Source organism: Brassica napus, chromosome C3 (assembly GCF_020379485.1).
Source record: "Brassica napus cultivar Da-Ae chromosome C3, Da-Ae, whole genome shotgun sequence".
NCBI lineage: Eukaryota > Viridiplantae > Streptophyta > Magnoliopsida > Brassicales > Brassicaceae > Brassica > Brassica napus.
This window is the reverse complement of record NC_063446.1, coordinates 765235-792098: the sequence shown is the minus strand read 5'-3', so window position 1 is coordinate 792098 and position 26864 is coordinate 765235. Positions and strand designations below refer to the sequence as shown.

The following is a 26864-nucleotide window of genomic DNA, read 5'->3' as shown; positions in this document are numbered from 1 at the left end:
CAAGCCAGAATCCCGACATAAAGTATTCTTTATTTCTTATCTTGCATTCGAGTATCGTTTAGAGGTAAATATCCTTTTACTGCATACGTTAATCAATGTAACGTGAATCACAATCTTGAACAACATATATTTTGTGTAACTTGTCCCAAGTTTAATAGCATCAAATCCATAGAAAGATTGTTTCCTGGGGAGGGATGTGTAGATGATTGTGTAATGCAAGTAACTGAGTCACTCTTACAAAAGTAAGAATCATATTGGAGGAAGGAGAGAGAGAAAGAGTTTTTAAGCACTTTAAGGATTCTCTGTGCCTTCACACCCTATCTCCATCTCTCTCTCTAAACTTCCTTTCTTCTACTTGAAACAAACTATAGAGATTAGAGAGAGAGAGAGATTAAGGAAACACACCTAAATTCTTTTGACCCTTGTTTATTATATAAACCCAAGTTGCACAATTCCCCATAAACCCATATTTAAGAAACTTCTGTTTCCTGATTTGGCTGGTCTTTTTCAGAAAGAAGAGATAAATAATAGAGGGAGAGAAGAGGACATGGTAGCTCATAAGGGGGTCCATAATCATCAGAAACCAACCTGCATTTGCATAATCTGGTTCTGCCTCTTGGTCTCTCTCCCTCACCATGGAAGAGCATCCTTCCCATTATCATCATCATCTTCCTTCAATCTTTCTCTCCCACACCAACACCCATTTCCTGAACATGTTGTTCTCAATGTTCAAAGGTACAACCTTTCTCTTGCATTTTATCTTTTTTTGCCTTTTTAACTAAAAATCCTCTGTTTTAAAAAACAGAGGATCATCAATCTCCTCTGTTTTAACATCCTCTGTTTATCAACTGCAGAAAACTCAACGACTCTCTCTCCCGAAGAAACCTCCTCACTTACCAACAAGACGACGCCACCACGGCCTCGTCGGCGCCAATACCTTCTTGCCTCACCGGCAACCCAATCGACGATTGCTGGCGCTGCGACCCAAACTGGTCGCAAAACCGCCAGCGCCTCGCCGACTGCTCAATCGGCTTCGGACAAGGCACACTCGGCGGCAAAGGCGGCCGCTTTTACCTCGTCACCGACTCCTCCGACGACGACGCGGCGAACCCACTTCCCGGAACCCTCCGCCACGCCGTTATACAGCCGGAGCCTCTCTGGATCATCTTCTCCGGCGACATGGGGATCACGCTCCGGCACGAGCTCATCGTCGGGAGCTTCAAGACGATCGACGGGAGAGGCACGAACGTCCAGATCACGGGCCACGGGTGCCTGACGATCCAGCAGGTGAGCCACGTCATCGTCCACAACGTCCACATTCACCACTGCAAACCCTCCGGGAACACTCTCGTCGCTTCTTCGCCGACGCACGTCGGATTCAGAGGAGTCTCCGACGGAGACGGGATCTCGGTCTCTGCTTCGCACCACATTTGGGTCGATCACTGCTCTCTCGGTTACTGTTCCGACGGACTCATCGACGTCATCTTAGCATCAACCGCCGTCACAGTCTCCAACAACTACTTTCATCACCACGACGAGGTTATGCTCTTAGGTCACGACGACAGGTAGTTATTTTCCCGCGAAAAGCCCCTTGACTTCATTACTTTTTAAATTAAAGCATGAAAGTTTTAAATTTATCAATCTAACCCAATATTTTTTGACTTTTGATTAAAAAGGTATACGGCGGACTCGGGGATGCAAGTTACTATTGCGTTCAACCATTTTGGGGAGGGGCTGGTGCAGAGGATGCCACGGTGTAGACATGGTTATATTCACGTGGTGAACAACGATTTTACTGCATGGGAGATGTATGCAATAGGTGGAAGTGCTAACCCTACGATCAATAGTCAGGGTAACCGTTACACCGCACCTATTGATCCCAATGCTAAAGAGGTAAATATTTATACATTAATCATTCTATTTATTACATGAAAAATACATGAACCAATTATTTTGAAGATAATGTTTTGTTTTTCTTGGTTGATATTTTTGGAAAGAGCAAGTTCTCTTTATAAACTGGATATGGTTTGGTGTGGACACTATCCTTTTGCTGATGTGTCTACAATAATGGGCCATGCCACGGTGACATGGTTTTGACTTTTGATGTTGTCGTTGTTCTCATGTGCTATGTTATTTTTGTGATAGGTGACGAAGCGTGTGGACTCAAACGAGAAACACTGGGGGAAATGGAACTGGAGGACGGAGGGAGATGTTATGGTTAACGGAGCGTTTTTCGTGCCGTCAGGTGACGGAGTGAGTCCGGCGTTCGCCCGAGCCACTAGTCTTCAGGCAAAGACCGCTGATGTAATTGACCAGCTCACGGTCAATGCCGGCGTTTTCGGCGATCCCAGGTATGATATTATCTACTCTAGTATATTGCTTCATCCACCCAAACTAGCATCTTTCTTGCTACGGTTTTTTGTCCTTACATTATTTATTGAATTCTTTTTATAAATTAGGACATTATTTTTAGACTATTATTAATCCAAAAATATCTTAGAACATTACCTAACTTTGTGATAATTCAACAACATATGTCTAATAATTTTTAAAAAAAATATTAATGATATCATTTTGAGCAGCAACATATATCTAATAATTTAATTTTGTGATAATTCAAAAGTTAGTGCTATTATAATTACAAAAATGATTGCAAGTTGTGTTTTTATATTTGTATTATTTCTATAGTTTCGCTTTACCTAACTTGACTTCTTAAAAATTTAAGATTAGGTTCTTCATTTAAAAATATTAGGTATTTTCCTTAATACAAAAAATATTTTCATAGAGTGTATATTTTCTGACGCAGAGAGTATACTCTTTTTTTTTCAAGATATAGAAACATGAATTTATGCATGCCATATAAGTGTTTTGGATATTAAAAAGTTAGTGAGTTACACATCAAAGTGCTAAAGACAATTCCGAAATGGCAACAAAGAAAACCATGACGTTAACATGAACATGCATAAAGTCTTTTTTCATGCTAAGAAAAAGGTCAGCTTTTACCATTTGATATGATAACTCACACGTGCTGAGCGTGTGGATCCGAGATCTAAACTTCTAAAAGATCTCTTCGATCTAAAACCCAATAGCCTTTCTATAGTGTCTGATCTATATGCCTTTCTTGATGCCTTGTCGTATTTCCTCTTATACATGCAAAATAACAAATGAAAAACCTATTAAAAATATTCATTTCCCTATTACTATTTCTTCACCAAATTAGGGTTTGGTGGTTTCTTTCTTTGACGACATGGTATATCTTCAAATCCCAATAACAATAAAATAAAATAAAAGACATTCATTTCTTTATTAGCAAGTTCTTTGCAAATTAGGGTTTAGCGGTTCTTTGTTTAACTTGGTATATATCAAACCCCCGCAAATTGGAAGAACTTAAGGAAGAAGGAAAAAAGATTCATTTCCTTGTGAAATAGTTCTTCACATACTGAAGGTGTGGGAAGTCGCATTTCATCAAAGTTTGATTATCGGCTCAAGTGGACCATTATATTTGACTTTAGTATTGAATATGTGATAAGACATATATATTATACGTATAGTAAAATAAATGTGTTTCTATTTCGTAATATATTCCCTTTTTAATCATCTCCTTTCCAGCAGCAACAAACAAACAATACCCAGTGGGACCTTCTCGAAGACTATATAATATATAGATTCGATCTACTTAAATGATCCGGTTAGACGGTCATTATATCTATATACTAGATTAAGACATGCGCATTGCACGAGTTGAACATTATATATATATATATATAAATTATTTTGTGTATTATATGTTTTCACATGTTATATTATGAAATAAAAAATATATATTGAATAATTAAAATTCGGTAACTATTACATATATAATTAAATTGGTGCGAACATATAAATCAAATTTATTAATCCTAACAATATTTATTTTATTTGATAGGATATATAATTAAATTTAAATGATATTAACATATATAATATATTTTAATATTATTTTCTATTAAATAATATTTTCTACTTAATGTTTTTTGATCATTTGTATCTTTACAGCAAAAACTTTAAATTACTGATAAAAAAAAATTTATTATGAGATTAATCGTATTAGTAATTTATATTTTTTACAAAATTAAATTGTCAATGTTTGTTCAAAGCTTTTATCAAAAAAAAATTCAAAGTAAATTTCGAAATTGAAATATTTATGTATTTTATATGGTATATAGTTTAATTTAAAACGATATATATATATATATATATATATCTTTTAATCTTAATAATTAATTTAATTAGACTTTTTAATTATATTATTTTGTAATCATTTGTATTTTGTCATAACAAAAATTTTAAACCATGGTTCACAAAATTTGAATGTGAGATTTTTAAGAGTTTTAGTAATTTATAGTCGTTTAAAAAAAATCAAACGATAACGTATACAGAAAAATATATTTTTATTATATTGTTAATGTGGTTTTTTAATTTATTTTAATAGTTTTAAATTAAACAAAATATGATAGAAGATAAACTAATTTTATCAAATCTTGATTAGTCAAAATCATTAATTGTCATATATATATTTTAGACACATTAGGTAATTCCGTAACTTTTATTTAAGGAAATAATAAATAACATTAATAATGAATTTATGGTTAGTTTAATAAAAAAATTATTATATAATTAGTTGGACCAATTTATTTCTTTAGTGATTTTAAAAATCATCATATTGATGACACATGGCTACAAAAAAAAAGTTGTAATGTTTCTCGAATAATATACAAAAGATACGTATGATTCTCCATGACCTACTTAGTGTTGCATTTGATCTTTTTTATAGTTAAATCGATATAAAAGTTTATATTTGACCCTCTTTTGCAAAAGTAAAGTATGCAAGAAGCTTGGTGGATTCTCTTAGCTGGCTTGCTGTCAAAAGTTCGATATTCCTTGTCATACTACTTTAATTTCCGGAATTTACCGGTTATCTAGTTAACCAATACTGGCTTGCTGGATAATTAATTATAGTGGGTTAATATTTTGTTGAGGTGTGAATTTCAATATTATAGTTTACGTAACTTTTTAAAAGTAAAAGAACTACCATTTTATTTGATAGGACTAGAATTGAATCTAAAATGTAAATCATAAACTCTCTTTTTTTTAACACATAAACTCTAACATGTGAAAATAAAATGTGAAGCATGCATGTGATGGAGCAACTTGTTTTCGTCTTTACTCTCTCTCTCTTTTGAGCTTTTTACATTGATTGGTCCATTTAGATCAAATACTCATGTCACTGTTAGTATCTTTCGACACAACACGTTCAAACGAATCATGATTATAACAACAATATTGTTATTATGAAGATTTTTATTGACATGTTATTATGATGGTTTTAACTGTTGATGATATGGTTTGGTGTAGTGGGAGAAACGGGCAAGGAGGAGCTTTCCCCGGAATCACGGGCGGTGGTGGGACCGTCACACGCGGTTACAGTAAAGGTGGACCCGGAGGCGGTAGCAGCGACAGCGATGATGGCATTTTCACAATGATATTCGGTAGCAATTCCAGTGCGGCGGCGGTGGCTTTGAGGCCGAGACAAGTCTGGTCAATTGTATTCACTATCATCTTACTTTGGTATTTTCCACACCATAGGAGATGACAACTTCATTTATTGGTTCAAGGGGTTCCACTATTTATTTTAACGGTATAAAAAGCTATGAAAAGAAACAAAAAAAAAACGAATATACAAACATATTAAAAACTATATATAGTTATATACCAACATGCATTTGCAAGTTGTAGAATATTGCGGAAATATATAAAGAAATTTTATTCTTGTTTGATGGCTAAACTTTTTTGGTCCCTTATCAATTGGCTGGAGGAAGCTTTTTTTTTTAATTTTTCATTACTCTGTTTCTTGATTTTCTTACAAAAATTCTAAAATATAATTGTGATTAAAAATTGGAGCTAACTAAGAGAAAAGAGGAGCTTGATGGGATACTACTTAAGAAGTTAGTTACCAAGTCAACTTCAAGAAGTTTGTCTTCTTCCTTCTGATTCAGTGTCTTCATTAATTAATTAATTAGACAGAACAAAATGCAGTTTTAATGCGAACTATATGTGAATAAACTAAGCTGTGATGCGTCAGAAGAAAAATCACAAGTAGTGACCAACCATTCATAATAGAGAGGTTTACCAGCTGACATACTTTAAAGGTGTTGTATTACACTTTAACATATTTTAGGCTAGAGGTATACTTTATGCATGAGTAAAATATCTATTATAACCTTCATTTAATTTCGTTTATATGGTCAGAGAAAGTGTGGTCATGAAACCGATTTCAAATTGTGGACTATCCATAACTACCTCCTTAACCACCACTGAGATATCTTTCTTTTGTACCACCATACTACCTCCTTCACCACTACCACTTCCATAACTATTCTACTATAAACTCCACCTCCGCCATAAGCTTCTCCACCACCACTTCCTCTACCGCCACTAGAGGGTATAACTGTTGATCTTTCCCCGCCTCTGGTTCCTTGATCTTTCCCCGCCTCTGGTTACTCTTCCTTCAGCCTTAGTAAAAACCAACACCATAAAACCTTCAACCGTCTCCATGACCGCTAACCACTTCTTTCGCAACCACAACTTTCATATCCACATCTGCAAGCTCCACTGATGCCATTAGCTCCTCCTCCTCTGCCATAAGCTCCTCCACTACCTGCCTACATAAGCACTACCACGATAAGACCCTCCACCGGATCCATGACTGCTAACCACTTCTTTCACCACCACAATTTTCATATCCAATTACAGAAGTTCCACTTAAGCCATTAGCTCCTCCACCGTCACCTCCTCCATACCTTCCAACTTTTGATCCACATCCACGGCTCCACGTCCAGCTCTTCCTCCTTCACCACCACATAAGACCCGACCTCTACCGCTGCCACTAGCATGACCACCATAAACATTATGTTTTCCACTGTAACCATGTCTCCAGCTTTTCTTCTCTACTAGCATCTCCACCTCCAGCTTTTCTTCTTCCATTAACAGTCTTTATTATATTGTGTAAAACATCGGCTGTGAAAAATTCTAATCATCAGAGAAGAGAGTAGATGCGGCTGATTAAAATTTGATGAGTCAATGGAAAAATAGATTTTAGGTTATAAAGGCTCTTTGGAAAATTTACAAGGAAAAATTACCTCACATGCTAAAAGTATGTGTGGATGTAAATAGATAAGTAAAAAGTATGTGTACATGTAATTTTTTCTTCATAATAAGATACAGAAAGGTAATGAAAAATGAAACCCAAAAGTCAAAGGAGCTGCAAAATAAGAAGAAATCCCCAAAAGATGAGCAGGAGGCACCTCATGGCTTAGACTTAGAGAATGTGAGAACTACTTACTACTCAGGATGTGTATGGTTTAAACACAACACAAAACTCGAAGCTCAAAGTCATTGTAATTGTACCAGAACAAACCAAATAAAATATCATGATACAAAGCTAACAGTTCTCCAAACTAACATAGTATGAAAGGAGTCTTTACATATAAGAACGATTACAGAGATATCCATTACCACATACGCACACACACAAGAGTGAGTGTAAATAACCCTAAACCCAGCATCATTCACTTCTTCATTCATGCCTTAGTAACGGTCTAAAGTACCGGACGATGGATAACCACCGCCACCACCACTGCTTCGGCTCGGCCTCTCATACGGACCACTGGCTCTGCTTCTAAACCCTCTTCCCTCGTCTCCTCCACGAATAGGCCCGCCAGCTCTACCACCACCGTACCTGTCACTGCCTGCACTTGGGACTAAGTCCCTCTCAAAGGACCTGGGTTTCTCATAATTCGCTGGGGGGTAACGGTCTGATCCACGGCTGTACCTATCCCCACCTGCAAACCGATCAACCGGGGCTGCATACCTGTAACATGAGTAAATACGTCATGCAACGCAACAAAAGTAAGACAATCTGAATGTGAATATCTGTAAACACAGTTATAGAGAATATATAACCTGTCACTGGCGTAGCGATCACGGGGGATGTAAGCTTCTCTGCTGTCAAACCTGTCTCTAGCACCAAAGCGTGGAGCACCACCATCATATCGATCATCTATGTAACGTTCACGGTCCACATATCGCTCACGGTCAGCATAACGGTCCACACGTCCATCAGATCCTCCATACGCAGCACGGGAAGAAAACCCACCGACGGGTCCACCACGACCACCAGTAGCAGACGGGCAGTCACGGGCCCAATGCCCAACACGTCCACATTTGAAGCATTCGTCTTCACCAACACGACCACCTCCACCAAAGCTTCCCTTTCCAGCCAATGAGTACCCACCGTCTCTGCCACCACCTCTAGAGCCATGACTTTCCCCATCATCTCTCCCTCCCATTTTCGGTTCAGCTCTGTTCACTGAGATGACCCGATCACCAAAGTCCCTTCCATGCATCTCTCTGATGGACTCGTCCATAGCACGGCGATCAGCAAAGGTAATAAACCCAAATCCACGTGAACGACCGGTGTCTCTTTCCATCATGATCTATACACAACACACCACACCACAAAAGCTGATTTTCCCAAAAGTATATGCTAGAAACTGATCAGAAGGGCAGTAGAAAATCAAAGATATGCAAAATCTGAAAGATCATATCAAGTCCATCTGTTTAAAGGTTTACTGCATAACATCGACCCTGTCTTTTGTGCAGTACTAAATTATCATTCAATCTCCACTTCAGAGCAAAACAACTAGAGATCCACAGAAAATGAAGCAGCACACCACTAACATTTCTTCCTCGGTCCAAAATGACAGCTCCGTGAATTCATCCCCTAAACGAATCTACTAGTCAATCCCTATTTTCAACAACTTTAAAGAGAAGAAGTTTATAGACAGAAGGAAGCCACTGAACTAAGAGTACACAGTATTCCTGATCAAACATCGGTTTCTTCTCAATATGCAGATATCATCTGGCATTGATCCAGCTTAAGTCATTCAGTTCAGTTCTCCTGGAGCTGACAACTCGTTGCATAGCCCCAAAGCCCACAGATCAGAAACACATAACTCCATCTCACACAACGAACTTTATCAGATTTCAGAAACATGCGGAAAAGATAAGCGCAAAGAACTGGGGTATGAGATCTAAAAATGTGTAGCCTACGCACAAGAATCATTTTAGTTGGGCGTGTATTTATATATAAGGGTATATATAAGGGTATGATGTTAGGCTTGGAAAATGAAAGGAAAAGTTAAAATCAATGGAGTCTTTCGTTCTGCAGTTCCAATGTCAGCACTGGGGCTCAAGGTATCAGGAAGAAATGGAAATCTTGCAACAGGACAGCTGAGATGCGGACTGGGCTTATCCAGACGTCGATGCTACAAAGTGTTTGGTATGTGAATGACTGCGAGGGGATACTATGTATCTTCATCCACCAGAAGGGCAAAGGTGACACTGGCCTAAACTGAGTAGCATCTTCAATTCACCACTCAAAATCAAGTCAGGAATCCCAGCACGAGCTAACAAACAAGACAAGACAGAAGCGCTTCTTCCTAACCTTGTTAACCAGAATCTCGACTCAGAAAATAAGAGGCAGATAATTTCAGGAAGGAACCGGTAACCCCCAGTGTAGCATACTTAGAGAAGTCAGAGACTACACTAGAAGAAACTGAAGTAACCCGTTACCACAGTCTCAACCTCGTGAAACAAAACCCAAAACAGAGGACATCATTTTTTTCTCAGAGACTCAATCACTACTGTGTTTCCTATATTCTCAGGTACTTTAATTTATCAGAGAGCAGTATCTCAACTTGAACCATGTAGTTCTGATCAATGTCATCCCTAATTCATCAATTACAGTGTTTTAGTTGAATATTACCAGCATCCAGGAAACAAAAGAGAAGAAATTCAATGTGTGAGAATAAAAGTTTTAAAATTTCCACTCTTATTCATCTAATGGCTACTCCAAGTACTATTTTTTTCACAAATCAACAAGCAACAATAACCCAAAAGGTCCAAAAATCATCACAGATCATGTTCAATTCTATCAAAAAAAAAAATCAGAGCTTTAATGTACCTATAAGTCCTCACAAGCTAAAAACTTTATATATAAAACAATACACACATCAAAAAGCTAGTGCAGGCACAAGATAATTAAAAGTAAAGAAGGTACCTGACAATCTAGAATTTCACCGAATCGGCCAAAAGTTCGCTGAAGGTCTCTCTCTGTCACCTCCGGAGATAACCCACCGACGAATATCCTGCTCCCTTCTTTCGTCGCCATCTTTTGATTCGTCTCTTCTTCACACAAAACAAGCATTAAATTAGGTTAAACCACAAACAAAAAAAAATCCCAAAAATTCAATAAAACCACAAACACTTGGTCTTCCCGAGAAATCAATCGATGAAACGGAGAATTACATGAACAAATTGATTCGTCTTACCTTGTTTAACGAAGCTGCGAATTTCGAAAAAAGTAATAATAATAATATCTGAAAATCGTAGTGTTGTTTTCTTCGCCGTCGAATGTTAATGATTAAGTGTAAGAAACCCTAAAAGGTTGTTGAGATGTTAAGGCCCACACACACGGAAAAAAGGATAGAGGCTCAGGCCCAGGACCAGGCCCATATTTCAGTTTTGGGCCCAAAACATAAGCTTATTCGGTTAAGCTCACTCGCATACTAGAAGAACTCTTTTCATTTACCTTCCATTGATTGATTAATAATAGCTTTGAAGTTTAGCCAATGAATATGGAAGCCATGTTTCTCTACAATGTTACGAGAGTGTAACTGAAAATTAAAATCAGTTAACAATAAATAGATCAGAGATAAATCTGATTTAGAATTTACTTTATTTGAATAGTGTCAAACTCAGACTTCCAATCGAAATTAATCTAATAGTATCTTTTTGTCCCTTTAGGGCTTTTTTATTCAGTTTCCTGATGTTTTCCAATAAAAACCATACTATTTGGCATGTTTGTAGCTTTACCAAAACACAGCTTTTCATGTAATGGTCGTTTAGGGTTTTGACGCTGTTATATGGTTATTAAGGGGGATTATTTTCATCCCAGATGAAAAGTTATTTTTAAAGTCCAAAGTTTTAAACATTTTTATTGAGGTATACGCTAATATCCATATTATTCAGGGTCTGAAATGGATATGCTCCTAGTTAAGGGGTTTCTCCATTAAATTATATTGCTAGTTTTAACTTTATGATTAGACCATGCTTTAAAAAATTAAGTGCGAATACTTTTAGTTGATTTATACTGTTTTTTCTTTCTCAATATATTGTCTTGAACTTTAAAAAAATTAGAATATCTGAAGGTTCATTCCACGTGAGATCCAAGTCACAATGTTTAGATAACCTAATGACGGATTGATATCAATAAAAAAATCTTTAACCAGCCCACAGTTTTGGAGCAAAACAATCTAGCGGAACTGTATTCATCATTTGACCCTACTATTATTTTAAAAGTATTCATTATATCCAACCATATCCTAGTACGCTAGTACATATATAAATAATATGATGGAAAAATTGTTCAGTAGTATTCTTCATCTTTTACATAGCATTGTTATTCAGTAAACCGGAAGCTCCAGATTTTATGGAGAAAATTAGAAATACCATGAGTCCATGACGTACGGGTAAACATTATGATAAAATAAACATCACTTTGCTGGTAAAAGTAGATTACAATTTGTCAAGGTCTTGCTTAGGTAGTAATAATATATATAAAACGTAAAACGATGCCCTTCCAGACAGGTTACGAATTTTAAAAATAGTAATCATTTGATTTAGTTATAAGCATTCATGTTCCCATGTGGACACATGTAATTGATCTAAAGTCACTGATTAAGCAAGATGGGGAAAAAAACAAGGAATATTCGTAGTACACAAATTTGTATGGCCTAATAAAAATTTCACTCGAAAAGGAAAATAAGTTTATACTCAGATAAATTATTTTAGAACTTCAAATTTCAAGAGTTGTTTTAATGGAAATACAATCTTGGCTAGAAATTGAAATATTTTGTTTACTTGTAAGATTAGTTATCGTCAAAGGAATAGGCTGTGGTTGTAGATAGATATGCAGTGGCCAGTGCCGGTCTTGAGTTTAGAACGACTAGAAGCAAGAAAAAAAAATGGGCTGCTATGTATGTTCATTAAAAATAAAAATTGGCTATAGGGGAGGTTCGAACCCAGGAATTGTAAGTGTGCACTGATACCTAACCACTGCACCAAAGGCGCTAAACAAATTTGAAGGCCGAAGTTTGTTTATGAAGTTGACGGCCGGAAGCTAAAGCTTCTGCCGCTTCCCCTTAAGGCCGGTACTGGCAGTGGCGGAGGCAGCAGACTGTTTTACATGGGTCAATTTGTTAAAAACAACATTTTACAGGGGTCAATTTGTTAAATTTTCAGCATTTCATCAGGTTTTCAAAGGAAAATGCAAGTAATTTTTTTTTTTTTGAAAAATCCATAGGGGTCATGTGACCCCTGGTTACAACCTACCTCCGCCACCGTAGATATGGGTGATGATTGTTTATGGCTTTTGTTTTTGTTTTTGTTTTTGGTTTTTGTTTTCTCATTAGCACATCTACGAAACTAAAATCTTTTAAATAAAGTTTGCTTTAGAATTACTAATTTTGCTGTCAAGATTCGAGAAAAGAGTTTTATAGAACAAATAAACGAAAAAACTATATGCTATCTCAGTACCAACTTGGATTAATGCATAGTTCGGACTGGTGCATAAAACTTACGTTTGTTTATTATTTTGTAAATTTCGAGGGGTTCCAGCATATTGGAAAAGATATATATATCCAATACCGTATATGTATACTTTCACATTGTGATTTCTCTTGATCGAGTTTTGAGTACTCTTGACCTAATAGACCATTTAATGACTCAAAAAAGTCATATCTAAAGAGGGGAAAATACTATATTAAATTTTTGCTATGAAAATTTGTTAGTAGAAAATACTGGAGCATGGAATATAAAACCAAACATTAACCTATGGAAACGTGGACCGATGCAAATGTACCAGGTTGTCTGCCATGATATGGGTAGATAAGAAAATAATTGTCTGCAAAGTTCTTTTGTATTGACAACTGTTAAATGTTTAAAAAAAAATTTTGCCCAGGCGGATTCCTTAGAAAAAAAGAACTAAAATCAGAAGCATTCTATATTTTCAGATAGATAAGAACGATTTAATGTTCTCCGGAGAATTATCTCATCGAATAGAACTTGATATAGTGAAACGGATAGCTGATAAAAAATTGAGTATTTCTAACAATTTTGTATATCTTACTTACAAAGAATACTAAATACTGGAGTTTGAACATGGATCATATATAGATGCATAATATTTTGGGTTCTTTTAAAACTGGATACAGAAGACAATTAAAAGACTTAATTTGATTATATTATATGCAAGGCCGGCATACTATATAGTATAAATGGTGCGACCGTCCTAGTCTTAGGTCCATCACCAAATCTAATAATTTTATAACCTACTCTCTTTTAATATATGCTATATTTTTTTTGGAATTTAGATAATAATAGAGTAATATAGTATTTTAAGTTATTAGATTAAAGTATCTTAAGTTATTTATATTATATATGTTTTACTAAAATTATTAGTTATATTTTTAGGTTTTGTAATATTTTAGATATCGAAATTTATGTTGAACCGGGCCTGACTATATGTTATCAAAGTGCTTTGAGATTTTATTAAATACCCAAAAACTCCACAATAAACGCATGTTTAATATGAAACAACACATAAATTGTTTTTCAAAAAAAAAAAACAGCACACAAATTGATAATTTACTGCATATAGTTTTTTTATCATAGTACGAGTAATTAATTATATTATAGCTCAGCACTTTATCCAAACATAAATATTTAGTAAGGCACAAGCAACAAAACGTATAGCAGTCTAAACTTATGAATGATTTATTGTTATAAATTCTTAAGTGTTATCTAATTTTTTTTATAAATTGATTAAATCATATTGTATATCATTTTTTGCAAAGTTGTATATAATATTTTTTTATATATTTTTAAGTTATTTATAAATTAAGCAATTAATAACCTTACAGTAATATAAAATATATACATTAACTAATCCCAAAATAACTTCATTGCTATGATTTTTTAAATCATGATAAAATAATAGCTCATTTTGTCACTACTATTTTTTGTGCAGATTTTATTCGGTCATTATATTTTGTATTATTATTCTAAGATCCGAAATTAATCGGCAATAGTTAATACAATTTTTTTGTCATTGTTAATATTATTTTGTTAATACTGTTACTAGTATTAAGTTTTACACATCAGCAGAGCTTCAAAAATGAAAATATACCAGCTTTATGAGAAAGACATTACTTTCATGGCAAAAGAGAGAAACGAAAATTGTGGGATCCATGAGAATGAAGCACATTTTTGTCCGTTTACGTTTTTTAGTTTTAAAACTAATAAACTTATTAATGTTTTCTAACATATATAATGAAAATGGTAATATACATAGTGGTTTTTGTTTCTAATTTTATATAGGTTGTGGCTTTTGATGATCTTCAGGTGAAAGTGTAGGAGACAAGGAATCTCTCTTTGTTGATGTGTAGTGTACTATGTTTATCAACTTGCCTGAGCACTTTACGTATATACACACTCATTTCCAAGTCAATGGATATATTTACTAAGTATATATTAAACATTGTTGTTTATCTAATGCTTATAATGTTATATAGTTGGTCGATGTAGTTAATGTATACTCTTGTTTGGTTGAGACTCGAGACGATAAGTTAAAACCCACCATCATCTGGAAACAATTTGTTTGTTACACTATCCCAGAAATTTTGTAACGAAGTCTTTTTATCAGAGATGCAAATCAAGACCTTCGTTTAAATTTATTCATGGATTTATATATTTTAGGAAATTAATATATAGCACAGTGATCATCCTTTTTGGGAGAACGTGCTGAACTTATCAGTTCATCATTCGCCAAGACCAATATTTTTGCAGTCTGGGAACACTCGCTAAGTCGCAATATTTAATCTCATGGATGAACGCATAGTATAACTATAAACTACATGTAAACACCGCATCATATTAAATATTCAAATAAAATTATGACAATACTTACACACAAATTTTATGTATATATATAAAAGAAATTTCTATTTTTCTCAAAAAAAAAAAGGATTATAATTTGTATATGATTTGATGATACTTGGTAACTAAAGAATTTGTAGGGCTAGAATCCAAATAAAGTTTTAGGTTTAGAGACAATCAACCATACCATCAAGATGGTTCGGTTCCTTTCGGTTTAGTTAGTTTACCTAAGCTATTGCGTCTCTATAAATACTCACTCCGAGCTTCTTCTTCACTTGCCCCTTTCACTCCTTCTCTCTAACTAGTCGTCTGCTTATAAATATAGACATATATATATGCATGTATACGTACTCTTCAATCGTAAATAAATAATTTTAAAATTCTGTTAAGCATTTATGCTAGAAATGTACAAGATTGGTTTGTTGTGTCTGAATCTGTACGGGTCGACAGATCGGAACATAACTAACCAGTCAGTATTGTATATTAATTTAATATATCTTCCACCTATATGCTTCGTTCTTCAACAATCATCGCATATTTTTTCCCGGAATTATGTTTCGTTTTCAATATATTGGTCCCTAAATTGATTATTTTTTGTAATTTCTTATGGTCTAAAACAGAATATTCCGTATGTTTTTTCTATGACGAAAAACATTTACAGGTTGACACGTCAGCCCTTGGATTCTGGAACGTATTCTCTATACTTCACACCTATATCTACTTGCTTCATCTCAGACTGCTTTTCTCCTTGTTTCTTCTTCATATTTCATCTTCTCAGAGTATATAGTTATCGAGGAGATTAACCAGATCTTTTTCTACTTATTTAGTTTGCGATTATATTTCTGATTGTTCAATCAACTTTACATTTTTTTTTTTTTTTGTAAACAAACTTTACATTTGTTCCATTAATTCGTACAATCTATTTCTTGTGTGTGTGTGAATCTGATACAGGCTCTCGGAGGATCCGTGGGGAAAGTTCATCAGTCGTTTTTTGTAGGTGCAGCACCATCAAGATTCACATGGAAATTGAAAAACCCCTAATCTTATTAATTAGGGTTTTGATATGTATATATGAGAATCTTGATGATGCTGCATCAACAACAGACGGCTACCAAATACCTAAAGCTACAGAAAGAAACCACTTATATTATTACATGAAGTCTGGATCTTGGGTAAGAAAACGGTAGAAACTCGATTATCTCTTTATTACTTTTGATCTTTATTTTTGTGTGTTGAATATAAAGCTGAACTGTATTAAAGCTGTATGCAATATCTGAACTGTATTTGGGCGTTAATTACGTTAATTCAAATGAAATGGAAACTATTTTGTATTTGATCTTAGCTTGTGTATTGATGAATGGATATAAAGGTATGCAATATCTGAACTGTATTTCCAGGATATGATACTCTGTAGTCCATATTCAAATCATCGGGGTCCTTATCTGTGATGCAATGATCAAGAACAACAAGATATTGAACACAAATCGAATACTACTTGGGCCAGTTTAAATGGTTTTACTATCTCTTATAAGTATATAAAGCTCGTCTCTAGACATTTTATATATTGTCTTCCACAACTCTCTTGTACTAACACTTATTTACTATTGTTTCAGCTTCTATTTCTGAGTTATCACTTGTACTCTATTCACTATCATTGTTCTAAATTTGTAATATTATAAATAAGGTTTTTATGCCAAATCAAATCAAACATGATGGAGTGTTGTACATTGTACCATAACTTTGTTTTTAAGTGGCTCAACTTGAGAAAGATTTGTACTATATATAACTTTGTTTTTAAGTGGCTCAACTTGAGAAAGATTTGTCTCTTCCCTTCCGGTTTGTATCTATATTCCTGAAACAAAAATAAAAAGAGAGCATGTGAACACACTTTCGCTTAAATATTTAATTTTGTGTGAGAAAGGTCAATTGGGCTGTGGTCCGATATCAAAACTAGTTAAATCAATTTATTCTCCTCGTTAGTATTTTTTTTTTTTTTTTTTTTTTTTTTTTTTTTGAACACATTCTCCTCGTTAGTATATTCATCAAGTTTATAGCCTTGAAATTTCCTATATGATCGCTCTTGGTTATATTGGTAAAGTGAAAACAATTCCATAAAAATTTTAGACATACAAATATATGCATCGCATCAAAACACTAACGGAATGAATTCAGTGAAGGAAGAAAATGTGCTCCACAAAAAGCCATTGGAGAGATGGAGAATCTAAAGAGATTGAGTCATGTAGGGCACGCAATTAAGGACAAATTTGAGCTGGTTTGTCTTTTGGCATTACTGATGAAAAGCAAATTAAATAGCAAGAGTAAAATGTCAAAAGTATTGGTGATGATTTGGGTTCATCACAATATATTGTTCCCAGTCGCTTCTCAAATCTCTCTGAGTAAGTAGGTTACTATCTATATATCATCAAAACCAAAGATTATGCACACGTTAATTAGTTGTTTCATAAAATAATTTCGCCAATTGAGTGTTCTATGATTTTCTAAACAAAACTAGTTGAAAATTCGTGGGGTTCCTAGTATACGATATTTGAGTTTCTTTACCACAACTTACAAATGTCAGTCAACTGGAAAGGAGTCAATCTTGTATACTTATACATACAGAACTATATATAGTATTAGTTTATTGGAGTACAAAAATAAAAACAAAATAGTAGTATCTTATATCGTATAAGTAAAATGATAGTATATACATGAATTAGTGGGAGCAGCATATAGAACTAGCTTCGAACACAAATTTATTGGAGGTGAAAACTATTATACCAAAAATAATCAACATCCTCTAGAAACTTTTGTGAAAAAACATCCTCTAGAAACAATTAATTTAATTACGGGGGCCACATGACCTCACAACACATATACATTCACTTATATAGCTATTTCTATGTTTTGCATAGACTGAGGGAATGGTGTCTAGTCTAGGGTTCTCGTTTCTTTTCCTTTTTTGCATACGAATGATAAAAATGGAAAATAAACGCTTGTATTTTTGATGGTTTCCGAACATTAATAAAATCTAGAAAATAAAATATTATAAATCTTTGATTGGTGAAATTAAACCTCTGTGGAATACAAGATGTATAACAAAATATTCAATAATATAATTTAATTATGCCAAAATGAAGAAAGTGAAACAGAATCAGACACGTAGAACCATGTTGTGCCAATAAAATGTAAAGGACACATATCACATGGTAGATAATAAACTTATGGTAGCTGTCCTGTCCATTCATAGTACAAATCTTCATCAAGTTATTGTACTATATATGCCATATATACAATGTATTATGTATATGCTACTACTATGAAATTTTCTAAAGTATATTAATTGATCGTGAGTCTGACTATATAATAAAAACAACACAACACAACACACTTAACTCTGGAAAACCATAAGAAAAGTCTCCTATTTAATGACGTTTTCTGACGTATTCCTTCTCATTTTCTCAAATAGATGATGATGTCCATTTTACGAAACTACTAAACATTTCTGATGGGCCTCGCTTCGTTCAAGTAACAAGTTAGGCTTCTCGGTCGTGAGTCTGTCTATGTATCTTGTTCCCTTTGCAGCTATGGAGAGATAACCAGAGACAAGAAGTTATCGGTGGCCACAAAGCGCATTTCGTTAACTGGGATATGATAGAGGATGATTCCATCAGTTGAAACTAACAGTCTCAAGACTCTGTCCTTCTCTGATTGTTCTTAGTTTTGGGAACGCCTCCTAGTTTTGAAGCACAGTGGATTAGTAATTTGTAAATTGTTCTGTTTTCTCCATAGTTATTACCAGATACTGAATAGTATATCGCATAATCAAACGTTTTTGGCATCTTTTTCACATATAGATGTTAAGTTTTTGGTGAGCAAGAGCTATAACCTTTTTTCTATTTATTTATTCCCACATCTATAAAAAAAGTAAATCTTAAAAACAAAAACAAATGAGAATGCTATAAGTCTAAGGTTAATGCCTCAACGGGATTATGTTCAAGTAATGTACAAGAGCATATTGTTCTCTAGAACTAGTTAGTAACAAGAATAAACATGTTAAATATTATTCAGACTTCATCTACTTTGTGCTTCCCATCAGAGAAGAAACAGAGCTCAGAAAACCCAATATTTCTTCTTCTTCTTTCCCTCTGGTACCGGCAGCTCTACACAAAAGTTCCAACAACAGAAGAAGGCTGCTTAGAAACAACTACTTGTATCTAACATTGACTCAACACATCTTATAAGAAGTACCACAAACCTCCTTCAGGATAGATTGAATTGTAATGAACCTCAGCCCAGAAGCTTAGACATATAACTGATTCACAAGCCAGCCAAACACATGAATTATTATTACGAAGGAAAAAGGATTGTTACTAAATAGAACAACATTGAGAAGAAACTTACGGCGATTAGACTTCTGCAAATGAGGCAAGATCTCAATGTAACATGTATCCTTGAATGAAGTTATCACAAACATCCTAACACCATACTGCCAAAAATGCCAAATCTCATTTCATATGTCTTGAGCCCCTAAAGATTCTTTCTTCAAAAATTATACAAACTATGGAAGAGTTTAGATTGTGTAAGTACCCAATCCGCAGCAGCCTGAAGCGTAACGTGATCACCCCATTCTCCATTCCTATGTTGCCAATAATTAATGGTAATAAATAAGCTAACACAATACACATCAGTGGAAAAAGATGATATAAAAAAAAAAAAGACGAGAGTTTCAAACCGTTTCATTGTTTTAAGATAGTCGGTGTAAGCCATTGGAACATAACCTTCATACATCTCTCTGTTATACGCAAGCTGAAACAATATATATGAGAGAATGTCAAAATCATCAAGGGTAAGCTGAAATGGAGGGAGCTAGATTTTCTCGATACAATATATCTCAACCTGATTGACAACTTGTTCCCTGACAAAATTATGATGCTCTGAAGAGCGGTATAGCTGATCTGACAGTGATCGAAACTGAGAAAATATATATAAAACCAGTCACATAATGCTAGAAATTTCATGTGCAAACACCATAAACTAGAAACGAGAAGAAGAGAAAAAATAAACCTGGCAGTTCCCATCTCCTTCTATCTTGTTCTCCACTAAGCCATAAAGCTGTAATCTATATAATATATAACTGCCATAAGAGATTTCTCAAATATCCAAATAAATCTATAGATTGATTGCAAAAAGTAACAATAATGTAAAAAATGTTCTTTTGGACTCTCAGCAGAAACTAACAAGACCACAAAAATCTCATACAACAAACCCATAACCACAGAGATGTTGGCTGTTACAAGCAACTTTCTCTAGATTGTATTTGAGATCAGAACTATAAACATACCTCTGAAAAAGCCGTTCATGATCAGAAACCTGCTCATCCTCTGACGGTAACTCCCCATTGATTTTCGGCACATGCTGCAACACAACAACATCAAGATTAAATACATTTCTTCTGAAGAGTTTATATTGGAACATTCACAAAAGAAGATGTAAGTACTTACAGCAATAGGTATCATTTGGTTCATTCGCTTCCCAACCTCAGAATCCAAAGACCAAGACTCTTCCTCTATCTCCACAGAACAATCCGAGTCATCATCATCATCATCACGAGCCGTCCTTGCAACATTCTTATCCTCCATGTCACTAATATCAACAGCTTCCCCTTGAAGAGGGTGATGAGGCCACTCTTGTGAAGCAACAGAGATCCGACTAGGATTATCACTACGCCTCAGATGAGACTCTTCTTCAGCTCGTTCAACTCTAGACAACTCGTCCTGGTAAAACTGAGCTATAACCGCATCATTGTCTGCATAATTACCAGTGAGAGGCTGGTTGTAGCCTTCTCTAACGTAGCCTTGAGCGACAGGTTCCGCCTCGTAACGCGTCACGCTGCCGCAAGAGCCAGCGTTTGTGAGCGTGCAAACTTGGAGATCGAGGAGACCCCAACGAAGAGCATCTGGATCAGGCTCATTAGACCCCATTAATATATAAAAAGTATCAACCTTTATAAAACACACAAACAACCAAAGGAGAGACTCTTGCGTGTAGAATCGAGGTTCCTGCAAAAAGAGGGAAGGCGTGAGCATTAAACCAGAAATGAAGATAGGACACGATGATGCATGATCTAACTAACTTGAGGGGGGAGAAAAAGGAACCGACTTTGGAGTGAAAATCATCAAAAGTAATAGATTGTTCAACAACCAAGAACCAAAATTCAACAATAATCTCTAACGAAAACCGATAAAAGAATCGAAGAAATGAACAAAGGTGACGACTTTGGAAAAAAAAAAACTAGGGAACCTGGAGATGCCCCCAAAGATGAAGATTTTGGAGAGAGAGAGAGAGAGGGGAAACCTTGGAAGGTGGGTTTGGTTGCGGAGAGAGAGGAAATCGCAGCCGTTGAAAATGCAAAAAGAGCGATCGAAAAGACGGCAGAGAGATGATATTTGAAAGCCGGTTCACACCGTCGTTGCTTTGGTTTTATCAATCCAAACCCCCCCCCCCCCCCCCCCGCTGCTCTGTTTTCCAACGACCCTCCACGATTCGCCCACGTGTCAAGTTTTTTCTTATCCTTTTTCATTCATAAAGATAATAATCCTAAAAATTAGGTAAGTTCCATTTTTTCCCATATATCCCCTTTTTTCCTAAAACCGGTTGAAATTTTGTTTCACTGTATCCTCCTCACTAGAGAATCTGGGATTTTTAATTATATTTTGGGGGCACCAGTTTGTTTAATAACTTCATTTTTGTGTGTATTATTAGCGCTAATAACTTTAACTCGTTGAATTTATCAGCAGTAATAGTAGTCGCTTTCATGCTTGGGTACGAGGTGGTTTTAACTTTTAATACAGAGATGCTACAATCATTTTGTAAAAATGAATGTGCATCTAGGTAGCAAAACTTTACACATATGGATTGGGATAATGTGAACTCACACGTGTACGTAATAAACATCTGCTTTTTGTTAGAAATTGAAGAACATAGTGAAGAACAAGAGAGAGATGTTTAATCTAGAAAGTAGAGAGAGATAGGAGAATCTTATTTGCTTGATTAATTTGCTTATGGGAACATCTCATATATATAGGGGTTACAAGTATGGCAAATGGTAGATGAGATATGATAAACTAATAATCCATTGTCTTGAGACTTTAACCCACCATACATGCTTGTCCTTTGTAGTGGCATCTCCATTGTCTTGAGACCTTAACCCACCATGCATGCTTGTCCCTTGTAGTGGCATCTCCATTGTCTTGAGACCTTAACCAACCATGCATGCTTGTCTCTTGTAGTGGTATCTCCATTGTCTTGAGACCTTAACTAACCATCTTGTTTCTTATTGCTTCATCTTCACACTCCCCCTCAAGCTTGACCATAGAGACTGGTCAAACTTGGAAACCATGAAGCATTCCCTCATTAAAACCTTTAGCTTGGAAAAACCTCATGGGATAAAAACCAAGCCAAGGAAAAAGAGTAGAACACTTCATGGCTAAGAGGATTAGTGTGATGAAAAATCTACGAGTCCTAACTTGGAATGTATGAACTCGCAAACCTTGGTGCTTGCAGCCTTGGTAAAGATGTCAGCTAGTTGATCCTCACTTCTTGTGTAGCAGGGTAAGATGATCCTTTGTTCCACTGCTTGCCTAACTTTATGACAATCCACCTCAATGTGTTTAGTCCTCTCATGGAACACACTGTTGGAAGCTATGTGTATTGCTGCTTGATTATCACAATGCATGGTGATTGGAGTTGATGTCTCTATACCCAAGTCTCGAAGTAGGTTTCTGATCCAAATCAACTCACTAGTGAGCTTCCTCATTGCCCTATATTCAGCTTCAGCACTTGAGCATGACACTATCTTCTGTTTCTTGCTCTTCCAAGTGACAAGATTGCCTCCAATAAATGTACAATAGCCGGTAGTGGATCTCCTATCCACTCTGTCTCCTGCCCAATCAGCATCACAATACCCAACTATCTCTGTATTTTTGTTGCATCCCATCCACACTCCTTGCCCTGGCGCCTCTCTTAGGTATCTTAGGATCCTTTCAACCATGTTCCAATGGTGTATCTTGGGAGCTTGCATATTCTGGCTTACTTGGTTAACTGCAAAGCATACATCAGGCCTGGTGATGGTGAGGTATATCAGCTTTCCTACAATTCTTCTATAGTGTTTAACGTCAGTATAGGGCTTGTCTTCAATCTCCCCCTCACGCAGCACCTTATACCCATCTTCTAGTGGAGTCTTGGCTACTTTCGCTCCAAGATTTCCTGCCTCATTCAAAAGATCAAGTGTGTACTTCCTTTGAGATAAGAAAAGCCCCTCTTTAGAGCGGCATATTTCTATCCCTAGAAAGTACTTTAGCTCACCCAAATCTTTAATATCAAAAGTAGACTTAAGAAAGACTTTGGTTGAGATAATACCTTCCTTGTCACTTCCTGTGATGATAATATCATCTACATAAATAAGAATCACCACAATTCCTTGCTTGCTTGTGAGTGTGAAGAGTGTATGATCAGCTTCTGACTTTACAAACCCTCTTCCATTGAGAGTTGTACTCAGTTTGTGGTACCAAGCCCTTGGTGACTGTTTTAACCCATATATTGCTTTCTTCAACCTTAGGACATTCCCTGGCTTGACCATGTCTTCCATACCCGGAGGTGGCCTCATGTAAACCTCATCCTCCAGCTCTCCTTGAAGAAAAGCATTTTTGACATCCATCTGCCATAAATCCCATTCCAAGTTCACTGCCAATGAGAGTAGAATTCTTATGGTGTGGAGTTTAGCTACTGGTGCAAATGTATCCAGATAGTCTTCTCCATAGACTTGGGTGTATCCTCTTGCAACTAGCCTTGTTTTCTTTCTTTCTGGTTTCCCATTGGCAAGGTACTTGATGGTGAAGAGTAGACGGCTTGTAACAGCTTTCTTTCCTTTGGGGAGCTCAGTTTCATACCAAGTATCATTCTTGATCATGGCACCAACTTCATCCCCAACTGACGCTCTCCACTCTTCATGCTTCATGGCTTCTTCATAAGTCTTTGGTACATACTCTTGATCTAGGTTGCTGATGAAGACTACATGCTCTTCAGATAGTCTCGCAAAAGAACATGTTGCTTGGATAGGATGAGCTACTGCATTGTTGTTGAAGTATACTTTGGTGTCCATCCACTGAGATGGTTTCTTCACCCTTGTACTCCTCCTTAATGGTTGAACTTCTTGTTGCATTCCATCTTGATCATTAACAACTTCTTCTTGGATAGCTTCTTCTTGGATAGCTTCCTCGTGGATAGCTTCGTCATGGATATCTTCTTCAGGGATAGCTTCCTCATGGATAACTTGCAAATTAGGTTGGTTTCCCCCCTCATGATCAGGATGGACTGCTTCTTCAATTGATGTAGCTTCATCCACAACTGGAGGTATATGTGAAGTGCTCGGTACGCCACTTGTTTGAGGCTGGCTGATGCCTAGGTTTTCCAGAATGATTCTCAAGTTGTTTGCCCTATCTGAAGATCCTTGTGAGAGATCCTGAAGGCTTTCCCAACTCTTCTCATCATAGTATCCCTTTGATTCCACAAACTTAACATCCCTTGAGACCATAACTCTTCTTGATTCAGGTATGTAGCACTTGTACCCCTTCTGCGCATGAGTATATCCTATGAACATGCCTTTGACACTCTTGGCTTCAAGCTTGTTTCTCTGTTCCCCTGGTATCAAGACATAGCACACACACCCAAAAACACGCAAGTGATCAATTGGAGGTTTTATTTTGTTTAATACCTGAAAGGGAGAGTTATCTTGGAGGACTTTGGTGGGGATCCTGTTGATCAAATAACATGCTGAGACCACAGCATCTCCCCAGAACCTCTTTGGAACATTGGTATGGAACATCATGCTCCTTGCAACCTCCATAAGATGGCGATTCTTCCTTTCAGCAACTCCATTTTGTTGTGGTGTGTATGGGCAACTTGTTTGATGGATTATGCCATGTTTTGCTAAGTGATGTTTGAAAGCAGTGCTTGTATATTCTCCGCCATTATCAGACCTAAAAATTTTGATCTTGGAATTGAAATGGTTAGATACATAGTTTTGGAAGTTAATAAAAGCTTCTAAAACTCTATCTTTAGTTTGAATCAAGGTGAGCCATGTATATTTTGATTTTTCATCTATGAATGTAACAAAATATTTATGGTTCTCCCTAGACATACAAGGTGCTGTCCAAACATCAGAGTGCACAAGATCAAAGCAATTTTCATAAATAGTCTTAGAATTAGGGAAAACAGATCTCTGATGTTTACCAAGAATACAAGCCTCACAACTTCCACTCTTTAAAGATAGATTAGGTAACATCAGTCCTAAGGCACGATAATGAGGATGACCTAATCTAGCATGCCATAAAACATCACTAGCTAACACAGAAGCAGAATTGAAAGCACAAGATAAATTTGAAAGCTTGGTGTTTTCAAGCAAGTAAAGCTCTCCCTTGCTCACACCCTTTCCCAGCATCTTCCTGGTCTTAATATCCTGAAAGCACACATCATTAGGACTGAAAATAACATTGCAATTTAGATCATTGGTTGCTCTCTTAACAGATAATAAGTTGGATGTGAAAGTAGGCATATAAAAAGCTTGAGACTCCTTATCAAACAGTTTCAAGTTTCCTACTCCTTCAATTGGAATTCTATCACCATTAGCAATCACTACACTCCCTAGAGCAGGTTTAACATCACTAATCAGTCTAGCATCCCTAATCATATGATGAGAAGCTCCCGAATCGATGATCAAAGGTCTAGTAGTATGTGAAGCACTGTGAATAGAATTTAAAGCATTGACACTGATGTTACCAGAGTTTGCATTGATAGCTTTGATAAGGGCTTCAATGTCTGACTTGCGGATGAAGGCATCATCAGGGGATGGCTGGGACATGGCATGGGATGTGGATCCACCAGTGTGGGTGGTTGAGATCATAGCTCTTCCATCTTCTCCTATGCGCATGGAGCCTGGTACTGTGGTTTCATGAGCTCTTGCTTCATGTGCTTTGGCCTGGTTGTATCTGTTGGTTGAAGCAGGTCTGAGGTGAGGATGGAGGATCCAACAATTGGTTTTGGAGTGGCCTAGATTCTTGCAGTGCTCACAAGTCACAGACTTGTCTCCTCCTCTTCTTGGTTTGAAGTGTGCTTTGTTGACTGAAGCACTCTCCATCTTCTCAGCTTTGTTTGCCATAGACAGTTCCCCTTTTCCACCAAAGAGACCATCTGAGCCTAGCTCCTTCCGAAGTTGAGCACACACATCATCATAGCTTGGAAGCTCTTTAGCTCTCAATATGTGTTTAAGTACATCATTGAAGCTTGGGTTGAGTGTGAGAAGCAATCCAAAGACCTTGTCTTGCTCACGCCTCTCTTCTAGTGTACTAGGATCAGTGGTACTTGGTCTCAGCATCTCAAGTTCAGACCACAGCTGGCTGTACTTCCCAAGGTGCTTGGTGAAGTCCATCTCCTCTTGCTGTAAGTTGTTGATTGCCCTCTTAACCTCAAAAATTCTGGTGAGGTTTGAAGTGTTGCCATATACCTTGTGTAAGGTATCCCATAGCTTCTTTGCAGTCTCACAATGTGAGTAAGACTCCATGATAGGAGTATCAAGTGAGCCTTGCAAGATAGACAGCACCATGAGATCCTCCTGACCCCATTTGCCTTCATCTACCACTACAACCTCCTTGCCATCTTCTCCTTGGGTGATTTGTCTTGGGGCCTCACTTGTGGTGATGTGCTCCCATAGA

At 36.2% G+C, this 26864-nt stretch overlaps 3 protein-coding genes and 1 long non-coding RNA gene across 16 annotated transcripts; 2 read left to right on the top strand and 2 right to left on the bottom strand.

Moving 5' to 3' along the window:
- Nucleotides 1–266: 266 nt before the first annotated feature.
- Nucleotides 267–5737, top strand: LOC111204226 (probable pectate lyase 8). Its single transcript, XM_022698477.2, has 5 exons — nt 267–735; nt 855–1565; nt 1677–1893; nt 2146–2351; nt 5395–5737. The coding sequence occupies exons 1-5, from the start codon at nt 548–550 to the stop codon at nt 5630–5632; spliced, it is 1560 nt and encodes a 519-aa protein (XP_022554198.1). The 5' UTR covers nt 267–547; the 3' UTR covers nt 5633–5737.
- Nucleotides 5738–7418: 1681 nt separating this feature from the next.
- On the bottom strand, nt 7419–10558 carry LOC106428410 (glycine-rich RNA-binding protein RZ1C). Of its 5 annotated transcripts, none has more exons than XM_022698476.2 (4): nt 10431–10558; nt 10160–10287; nt 8002–8534; nt 7419–7909 (listed from the first exon to the last, which is right to left on the bottom strand). In XM_022698476.2, exons 2-4 carry the CDS (start codon nt 10268–10270, stop codon nt 7627–7629), a joined length of 927 nt encoding a protein of 308 aa, XP_022554197.1. In that variant the 5' UTR covers nt 10271–10287; nt 10431–10558; the 3' UTR covers nt 7419–7626. The 5 variants fall into 5 exon arrangements, with proteins under 5 accessions (XP_022554197.1, XP_013724624.2, XP_048607755.1 ...); XM_013869170.3 differs by having other exon boundaries at nt 10160–10284; nt 10431–10536; XM_048751798.1 differs by having other exon boundaries at nt 8002–9828; nt 10160–10284; nt 10431–10505.
- A 4821-nt stretch (nt 10559–15379) lies between these two features.
- Nucleotides 15380–16806, top strand: LOC125584033. Its single transcript, XR_007321042.1, has 2 exons — nt 15380–16268; nt 16494–16806. It is a non-coding gene; the product is annotated as an uncharacterized LOC125584033 (long non-coding RNA).
- A 2226-nt stretch (nt 16807–19032) lies between these two features.
- LOC111204225 (OVARIAN TUMOR DOMAIN-containing deubiquitinating enzyme 9) lies at nt 19033–21594 on the bottom strand. 9 transcript variants are annotated; one of them, XM_048751794.1, is made up of 10 exons: nt 21451–21593; nt 20598–21155; nt 20438–20511; nt 20161–20215; nt 19993–20067; nt 19829–19902; nt 19684–19732; nt 19498–19582; nt 19352–19408; nt 19033–19256 (listed from the first exon to the last, which is right to left on the bottom strand). In XM_048751794.1, exons 2-10 carry the CDS (start codon nt 21075–21077, stop codon nt 19207–19209), a joined length of 999 nt encoding a protein of 332 aa, XP_048607751.1. In that variant the 5' UTR covers nt 21078–21155; nt 21451–21593; the 3' UTR covers nt 19033–19206. The 9 variants fall into 9 exon arrangements, with proteins under 9 accessions (XP_048607751.1, XP_048607753.1, XP_048607752.1 ...); XM_048751796.1 differs by lacking the exon at nt 21451–21593 and adding an exon at nt 21256–21426; XM_048751795.1 differs by lacking the exon at nt 21451–21593 and adding an exon at nt 21230–21374.
- Between the last annotated feature and the right edge of the window lie 5270 nt (nt 21595–26864).